This window comes from Cotesia glomerata, linkage group LG6 (genome assembly GCF_020080835.1).
Source record: "Cotesia glomerata isolate CgM1 linkage group LG6, MPM_Cglom_v2.3, whole genome shotgun sequence".
NCBI lineage: Eukaryota > Metazoa > Arthropoda > Insecta > Hymenoptera > Braconidae > Cotesia > Cotesia glomerata.
The window spans coordinates 7,624,913-7,634,307 of record NC_058163.1 but is presented as its reverse complement, the minus strand read 5'-3'; the positions used below and the strand labels follow the sequence as shown (position 1 = coordinate 7,634,307).

General features: G+C 28.5%; 3 protein-coding genes across 4 annotated transcripts in view; 2 read left to right on the top strand and 1 right to left on the bottom strand.

The window, feature by feature from the left end:
* On the bottom strand, nt 1-1,741 carry LOC123266805 (GPI-anchored wall transfer protein 1-like). The gene has a single exon (XM_044731221.1). It carries the CDS (start codon nt 1,654-1,656, stop codon nt 1-3), a length of 1,656 nt encoding a protein of 551 aa, XP_044587156.1. The 5' UTR covers nt 1,657-1,741.
* On the top strand, nt 1,646-5,154 carry LOC123266807 (ATPase WRNIP1-like). 2 transcript variants are annotated; one of them, XM_044731225.1, is made up of 4 exons: nt 1,646-1,679; nt 1,988-2,208; nt 3,895-4,705; nt 4,811-5,154. In XM_044731225.1, exons 2-4 carry the CDS (start codon nt 2,056-2,058, stop codon nt 4,960-4,962), a joined length of 1,116 nt encoding a protein of 371 aa, XP_044587160.1. In that variant the 5' UTR covers nt 1,646-1,679; nt 1,988-2,055; the 3' UTR covers nt 4,963-5,154. The 2 variants fall into 2 exon arrangements, with proteins under 2 accessions (XP_044587160.1, XP_044587159.1); XM_044731224.1 differs by lacking the exon at nt 1,646-1,679 and adding an exon at nt 1,791-1,880.
* A 706-nt stretch (nt 5,155-5,860) lies between these two features.
* LOC123266905 (protein slowmo) overlaps nt 5,861-9,395 on the top strand; it is a 28,540-nt gene continuing 25,005 nt past the window's right edge. The window contains exons 1-2 of the mRNA XM_044731353.1: nt 5,861-6,071; nt 6,542-6,707. Of these exons, the coding sequence (XP_044587288.1) occupies nt 6,040-6,071; nt 6,542-6,707 (198 nt within the window). The 5' untranslated portion in view covers nt 5,861-6,039. The remainder of the gene's footprint in view (nt 6,072-6,541; nt 6,708-9,395) is intronic.

Genomic DNA, 9,395 nt, shown 5'->3' with positions numbered 1-9,395 from the left:
TTACAATTTCAATTTAATATTATAACGATAAAATATAAAAACACTAAAAATACAAATGGCAACATATGAGCAAATAAGAAAAATTGCATTGTACTCGTTGACATACAAAGTCTTAATTCTCAAATTAACAATCCCAGTTAACAAATTTGAGATTAAAAAGAAGACAAGTCCGTTATAATTAACAGCTTGGAAGATAGTCGGACATTTTAGGTTAATTTCTTCGCTAATATCTTTGTTAGAACAATCATTCATAAACTTATCATCAAATTTAACATTCTTTCTCTTCTTAGCTGAATCTTTACTTTTATCAGCCTCCTTGCTGCCGTCAGTCACAATAAAGATCAAAATATCAATCAGTATCTCAACAAGTAACAATAAAGTCAACAAAATGGTACTAAGCGTAATAACCCATGCGCAGTAGCCAAAATTGGCCATGCGTCGGGAAACTCCAAACAGCCAATTGTTCAAAATGACCAATCCGCACGCCTGTGGCGCTATGATCGACAATTTAACACACAAAACCATCGCTTTTGTGTACTCAAACGATACTTTTCTTCCGAGCAACATCATATTTACTCCAAATCGCTTCATGAGTCCATAATTGCCATTATTATTTTCACTATTATCATAAGTCGAGTAAATTAACCTTCCCAGCGCAATTCCAACTAGATACAGGCCAACATAACCTGGCACTGATACAATACCTTCGCGATTAGCTGACACGAAATCATTCCGCGGAGTGTCGCCCAGCAACCATTCCTTTAAGCCTTTTGTGTTCAATGCGTACTCGTGCATTACCAGTATCCACAGACCTGATATCAACGCGAATCGCGAGCTAATAGCGCTCGTTATTGTGCTAATGAATATTTTAACAAACGCCAACGTTAAGAAAAAGTTCCAATGGACGCCGTATTCCGAAACATGCTTCTGGTAATCGGAATACTCGACTGCTAAAATACGCCCGATACCTAAAATTAGTAGCGGCGCTGTGTCCTTTGTACATTTCTTCGCATTCAGCGCAAACTTCCGGATTACTCTTAAATGTTTATTACTATTGTTGCTGTTGTTAGAAGTAAAGTCTTTTGTTTGAGGAGATACTATTGCATTGGCGATAATAAACATTCCTACGCCTGCGTCCATCAAACTATAGCCGTAAATTTCTGTTTTAGCGAATTTACGCGGAAAAATTTTAAAATCAACAGCTAAAATACAAATACAAGTTAATATGTTTGTTAGCGCTCGAAAATTTGTAAGAAAATGTTTTCTTCCGCTATTTTTACAATTGTTTAAATTATTATTAATATTTACAGACAATTTGTTACGAAATTTGTAAATTATCGAGTAATTAATCATAATTGTAATTATTATTACTAAAGTTATTATTAGAGTGTAGTCTGACAAAATTGTCAGGCTTAAAATGGATGGAGTTATTGTGATAATAAATTCTACAATTGGTAAAAAATTACGAACTATTTTGTTATTTATTAACGTTTTGTTACTCAATACCGAGGTGATTGTTGATAAAAGAAGAATTGTCAATATACTTGGCAGAATAACGATTATTATTTCCTGCGGCGCGCTCCCGCCGAGATTTGAAATGAACTCCTGTTGCGCGCGCCGGTAGCGCTGTTCGTCTTCGTCGGTTATTGATCTCATTTTTTGTGCAGCCCAAGACACTGGTAGGTTAAGCTTGTTTTATTTTTTTAATTTTTCTATCACTTACTTAGTTTAGGCACTTTTTTAATTATAAATCACAATTCTTAATAATATTCTATTCGCTGCCTTTTATAATTTTTTATTATTTTCTTAGAATTGTCAGTTATTTTTATGGAAAACACGACAAGCTGAAACGCGTGTTTACCTTTTGGCTTTGTTGATTGGTAACTGGCGCCAACAATTAGTTTTTTAAGAACTAGCTTTTGATTTGGGGATTTTTTGGATTATTTATACATTTTGGTGTATGAGTACTAATCTAATTTTTTTGCAGGTTGAAGTTGGAACACTGATGAAAGAAATTGTATTAGATTGGTGTTTTTGGATTTCAAAACTTAAAAAATGGGAGAATTGATTGAAAAATTGAGACCACTGCGTTTAAAAGATTATTTTGGGCACAAAAATGTCGTTGGCAAGGATACTTTGCTGGGAAAAATGCTGGAGAAAAAGGAAATTAGTAGCATGATTCTATGGGGACCAACTGGATGCGGAAAGGTAGTTTTAAATATTATCATCTATATAATTAAGAGAATAAGAAAAATTTTGTCTTTGGCGCATTTATAGGATAAAATGTTTTTTTATAATTAAATTTAGTCTAATTGGAAAGGTCTTGACCTGAATTTGCGCCTTTTTAATGTTTCATACTGCCATTCTAATACGTCGTATCCCATAAAATTTAATAAATTGACTTTTTTTGAAAAATAGATTCATAATCATATTATGAGTCATATCGAAAAATTTAAAGGTCAAATAGTTTAACAACTATTTTTAAACAATTATTTTCATCCATCGAATCCCATTTAATCAATGTTAAAAATTAACCGTTTTTACCGTTTGCTGTAAAATTTTCTAAATGTAGGATACGATGTGTTGGAACGACAGTATCGATATGCTTTTCAGCAATAGTTAATTTATGATAATAAGTTTTCGAAGTACTTCTGAATATATTCGAATTTCGCTATAAACATAATTTGTTTATTTATTTTTTTGATTTTGTACATTTGAATGTGATTATATCGCGTTCCAGATGCCATAAAGGTGTATAAAAATTATGCGCCCTTATGGCACCCGGTAACCATAAGGGCTTATAATAAAAATCCTATTTTTTTTTTGTTCAAAAAAAAATTTTTCGTTAGGAGAAAAATTTGTTTTTTTGCATTTCTGTTTTTGCAGTTCGTTGATTCCCGAAAAAAAATTTCTTAGACGCCCTTATGGCTTTTCACCGGGACCTTTTGCTGGACTAAGAAAAATTTTGCAAGGGGTATATCTTTATCTTAAGTTGGGTTAGATATTTTTTCAGCGATGTTTATTTATGATTTGAATAATTGAGTGAGCAAGGAAAATTTTTTGAAGGCATGTTATTATTTTGAAAGAGATTTTTATCGTTAATTTTTATATCACCAGAAAGGTCTTGATAGGGATTTGTATCAATTTTTTATGTTAAATTTTTGGGAGAGTTTTAAATAGTTTGTTGATTCTATAAATTTTGTCTCGTCACATTTGTATATTAAATTATTTGTAATTGATCCAATCACAATACTACTATTTTTAAAATTTATTTCAAAAGTACTCAAACTATGTATAGTGTGATTAGAAATATCAAAAATTCATTCAGCCAAATTTTTCTTATTCATTTCGTAAATATCGGTAGTCGCATAGTGACTGCAGGTTGTTAGTTTATTATTCAATAATTATTAAATTCAGGATGTAAAAGATCAAATTATATAGAATTAAACATGTTATTTTGATTATCAATTATTTTCTTTTCTTTATTTATTTATTTATTTATCGTTCTAGTTACAAAAAAAAAATTTTTATAGAGGTGCGTACAGCACCTGTGCATAGAACGAGTACATATTAAATTATATAACTTTTCTTATCAATAATTATTTATATATAGTAAATAGTAAATATATTAATACCTAATACAGTGCAAGCTAAAAGAATATCAGCCTAGCAAGTTTGACTGAGCAAAATTTTACCTTATTTAAAATGGATCTTATAAATTTCATCGTTTATATAAATTTTATAAATAATATTATTATAGAAATTATTTTAATATCATGATTTTCAACTAATTATCTATTTTTATCCATTCTCTCAGATTTTTATTTATTAGTTTCTTCTTATCGTTCAAAGTTTTCATTTTTTCATTTATAATCCACAAAATTTATTTTACAGACTTCTTTGGCCAACATAATTGCCAACATGAACTCCAACAATTCATGTTTCATAAAACTATCAGCAACAGCATGCGGCATCGGTGACATCAGAAGGGCGTTAGAAACAGCCTCTGATGACAAGAAAAAATCTACGCACTCTTCAAGTTCAATAATAGTCTTTATGGATGAAATTCATCGCTTCAATAAATTGCAACAAGACATTTTCTTGCCACACATCGAAGCCGGAACATTTACGCTGATCGGAGCGACGACTGAGAATCCATCATTCAGCTTGAACTCAGCTTTAATGAGCCGCTGTCGGGTTTTCAAATTCGACAAATTAACATCCGATGACCTTCAAAGTATCATTTGTCGTTCGTTAGCGTTAATCAACAATAAAATCCACCTTGTAGACAATAAATTTACAGAGCGAACTGACATTGAATTTGACTGTTATCAACCAGAATATGCCATCGATGATCATGCCTTGAAGTGGTTAGCAGAGATGTCTGATGGCGACGCAAGGATCGCTCTTAATACCGTGGAATTGATGGTCAAGTTATCTGAAGATACGGAGGCTCAGATTAATTTTTCTTTACAAGATGTCAAGACGAATATCCAGAGAGCGTACTTGTTGTCCGTAAAAGAATGTGATCAGAACAAAGATTTGGTTTCAGCCATGCACAAGTCGATCAGAGCTGGCGATCTTAATGGTGCCTTGTATTGGCTTGCTAGATTGATGGCTGCTCGGGAAGATCCGGTTTTTATTGGGAAAAGATTGATTCGGATCGCTAATGAAGATATCGATATTTCCGATCCTCATGCTCTCGGTATGTTAATTAATTAATTAATTGATGCTAATTGAACAGATGTTTGATAATTGATTGATAATTATTATTATTTTGTAATATTTATTTTTATGCTCTTAATTTTAGATACTGCTGTACATACAATGAACGCTTGTCAAATGATTGGGATGCCAGAGTGTGACGTAATGTTGGGACAGTGTGTTATTTATTTATGTAAAGCGAAGAAAATTAAATTTATCGACAGGTTTAATAGTGCCGAAGATATGAGTGGTAATTAATTTTTGGAGATTGTATTTATTTTTTATAAGAATTTTTATTGAGGCCAGAAGGAAAGTTATGTATAAATTTTATCATTAATGAAAAATGAGACAGAAATAGATTACAAAAGAGACAAGAAGAAATTTTGAATGCTTTTTTTATTTTTAATTTTTATACTTAGAAATAGAATTTAATTTATTGAAAATAATTTTGGTGAGGAATAATTGTTACAATTTTTATAGAACAATTTGTTCTTAAGAAAAAATGAAAATGTATATAGTTTTGTACTGGATATTCATTATTTTTTATAGTAAATTATTATGTAAAAATTAATACAATATATATTTTTCAAGTTTTATACTGTAGAAAAATTTTCGATTGAAAAAAAAATTATATTTTTAAATAGACGTCAATGTTTTGAAAATAAGAATGATTTATTGAAATTTTCTTGAATAAGTTTTTAATGAATTCCAAAAATTTTAAGCCTACTTGTAAAAATTGATATAAATATAATAAAATTGAGTGTTTTTTAGTTTTTTGTTTTATTTATTTATTTTTTTTTTTTTTTTTATGAAAAAATGTGATGATAAAATTTGAAGAAATTGATAAAAATTTTTTTTTTTTTTTTTTTTTTTTTTTTAATAAAAATTTTAAATCCATCGAGCTGAAACGGCGCATGCGCACGATACAAAAATCCCAATAGCGCTTTATTTAGAGATAAAAGTCAATTTCTAACCAGCCGCAGCTTCTACCAGTCTAACAGAAAGCGATGAATCATACAAGCGTTACACCGGAATTGTCAAGGTCAGGTGCGCTGATTGGTCTTTCAGTTTGCCAAGAAGCAAATCACATGACAGCACAGTTTCAAGTGATTGCGAAAGTTCAGCTTTTACGTTCCAAGTCCAAGTCCAAGACTTCATGAAATTTATTTTTGCTCGCTCTCATTCACACACATCGTGTTCTCATCACCTTTCATCCTTCACTTATAATATTCATTTTTTAATAATATAAATAGTGCTAACAAAGTGTGTGTTGACATATTAACAATAACTGTATTAATTTCTGTGTTTGATATTAATTTTTTATAAATCATAATAATGAAGATCTGGACAATTGAACATACTTTCAAGTAAGTTTTTTATTTTATAGTGCATGCCTAACCTCGTTGGTTTATTAGTTCATTAAAATCCATTTATTTCAATTACAATTCATATATAACAGTTCTTTTATTTTATTTTATTTAATGTAGTTTATTTTTTTTTTGTTAAACTGAATTTATTAATTAAAAAATTTATTTATTAATTTATGACACCGTTATCAGCAGACATCAGAAAATTTTTAGTTTTATTTTAGAAATAAATTAGTACTTAAAAAATACTTTATAAAAATATAACTTTTTTTTTAATTTATTTCCCAATACAAAAAATTTGCTGACTAAATTTCTAAAAATTGTGAAATGTCTGCTAATTTCGATAAATTCATTTTCTTATATTGTAATTATTTTATTAATCATAATCATAATTATAATAATATTTACTGAGTGATTAATCAATGTCTATTAATCATTTATCAGACTCTAATTGTTTTGCTTATTTTTAGTCACCCATGGGAAACAGTTGTAGCAGCAGCGTTAAAAAAATACCCGAATCCTTTGAATGAAGCTGTTCTCGGGACCGATATTATTGATAGGAAAATCATCAATGGAACTCTATATACACACAGACTAGTTGTCAGTGAATTTAAATTTCCTAGAACTGCACAAGCGGTAAGTTTTTTTATAGTTCTGAAGGTAACAAGGACTAACAATTTTTTTCAAATATTTCACTTAATAAAAAATATCAAAATGAATTTAACATTGGCTTGTAGACAATACAAAAAAATTTTTTATAAATTTCGTAACATTTTAGCATATAAACATATGATAAAAATAAATACCAAGTCCATGAAATTGATTTATAATTCATGCGTAGTAATATTATGATATTGCCTGGTAAGTTTTGAAAGTTTTTGTTGAATTTAATAATTTTTTTATACAATTGAAAAGTTTGGCAAATCCAAAAGTGCACGACTCGTAATGCTCATTCGTTCGATAAATAAAAAATAAAAATAGTTAATGTTCGGAGAAAAAAATTTTTTAATTTTATTTTAAATATTACTTTACTTTTTTAAATTTAAATATTATTTTTGCAATTTGCTATTTTTTGTTTGTTTGCTACAACAAGGTATACAAACACTTATGTGTATTTTTCTTTATTATTTTAGTTTTTTATTAATAACGATTAAACAAAACTAAGTAAGATGACCATTTGCAATACCAATCGCCGCAAAGTGGATTTTTACGCAAGTTATCATGTTTCAAACAGAAATGTGCTGATTGACAGGAATTTTCCTTGAACTATTTTGATATTTTTTTCTGGTTCTATTATCTTAAACTGATTTTTACCAGTGACAGAATTAATCTCCATTAAATTATCTATCGAATGATGCGCAAATTAATAAAACTACATAGATTACCGATCGTGTAATTAATTAAATAGTTACGAAACCGAGACAAAACAAATTTTTCGATCGTAAAGCTTTCTCTGATGCTTCGCATCATGAGTCGTGAAATATAAAAATCAATTTTATTGTATACTAGCTGACCCGGTAAACTTCGTATCACCTACAATATATTTTATTACACCTTTCGAACAGCGATTATCAATCTTTAAACTCTAATCTACTTAAAGAATAAATAATAGATAAAGAATAAATACTGGCTGTATGAAGTGCGGTTAGAATTTTGTCAAGTTCTTAAATGAAACTCGCTTCTCATTATCGCCTGAAAATCAAGATCCCAAAAAATAAACAATGAATTTATGAAATTTTTTTTTGTCCATATATATAGAAGATAGACGATTAACAATTTTAGATCTGTTGATTTCCTTAGCTGAACTTTTAGGTTTTTCAAAAATTTTATTCTTTTAAAAACATCCCTGAACTATAGCGAACAAAACAAAAAGAAAATTGTTGAAATCGGTCCAGTCGTTTTTGAGTTTTCGCTGGACTAACGCACAGCTATTCATTTTTATATATATATAGATTTTAGTTTATTGTATATTAGGAATAGTTTTGAACTAAATTTGAACATTTTTAAGGTTTTATATGGTTTTCAGCGATAGTTAATTTATTATAATAACTTTGCGCAGTAGTTATAAATACACTGTGAAAAAATTTGTTAATATATAAACATATTAGCATACAAACAAGAATTATTAAAATATTGTTAATTAACAAATATCAATTTTTCATGTTCGTATTCTTAATTGGAGGGTTTAATATCAAAATTCAATTGGAAAATTATTTAAATTTCATTAACATAGATAATTAATGTTTGTTAATAAACATATGTTTACGTTTTGAACATATCTATTCACTCGTAAAAAAGTCCTGATAAATTCACGCCGTGTGAATGTAAGAACCTTAAATCCACTTAAAGGCCCTTACATTCACGCGGAGTAGATTTATCGGGACTTTTTTACGTGTGAATAAACATTTCTTTATCTTTCAAGTGATAATTATGAGTACGAGGAATTTCAATTACAGTGATATTGGGATATTACCTTTTAAGTTTAAAATCTATTTATTATATATTCAACATTACATTGATAAAATTACAAGTCAAGAATTTGATTGAAAAAAATCAAATTCCAGTAAACTAAACTTACAAAATTATCGATAAAATAAAAAAATTTTAGTTTCATTTCAAAAAAATTTTTCTAATCTTAATAAATATTTTCGCAATTTTAGTAGATAAAATGAGATTTTTAATTTAAACCATCTTTTGTATTTTTACATAGCCGGATTGGTAAAATAACACAACGCTTATTGATCATTATTACCAATTACTATCTATTAAGATGAAAAAATTTTTTTAATAAATTTATTATGAGACATAGTATTAAAAATATTTTTTTTTTAATTTTAAAAGTGAAAAAATATCTAAAGAAACAGATTTTGAAGATTCAGTTATAGAATGATGAATATATAATTTTCTCACCTCCAGACGGAAAGCGTCAATTTTCCTCCCGCTGCGCTAAACGAAAATGCCGCTTTCCGCCTCCGTTGAGGAGAAAAATAGTATACACACCACGGGCAGTAAATAAGAAAGCCTCAGATCACATGTTTATTGACCTCGGCTTCGCCTCGGACAACAATTACATGTGATCTGAGACACATGTAAATTTCTTATTTTACTGCCCTAGATGTGTAATATACTAATATAATAATATAATAATTCTACATGAGTTATTAAACGAATGAAATCAATTTTTCAAATTGCTGAATTTTTTATTTTAAACTACAAGAATAATCAAACATATTTGAAGTATTAAATTATAAAAATCAGCTTATAAAATCTTAAATAGAAGTTTGTTGAATTATTGAGTATTCACTATAAATACATACCTTTTTT

Excerpts from the sequence above, each read along its gene's own strand:
- LOC123266807 (XM_044731225.1), top strand. The coding sequence starts at position 2,056 with ATGGGAGAATTGATTGAAAAATTGAGACCACTGCGTTTAAAAGATTAT. Across the intron at positions 2,209-3,894 it reads GACCAACTGGATGCGGAAAG|ACTTCTTTGGCCAACATAAT; the intron begins GTAGTTTTAAAT and ends TTTATTTTACAG. Across the intron at positions 4,706-4,810 it reads TTCCGATCCTCATGCTCTCG|ATACTGCTGTACATACAATG; the intron begins GTATGTTAATTA and ends TCTTAATTTTAG.
- LOC123266805 (XM_044731221.1), bottom strand. The coding sequence starts at position 1,656 with ATGAGATCAATAACCGACGAAGACGAACAGCGCTACCGGCGCGCGCAA.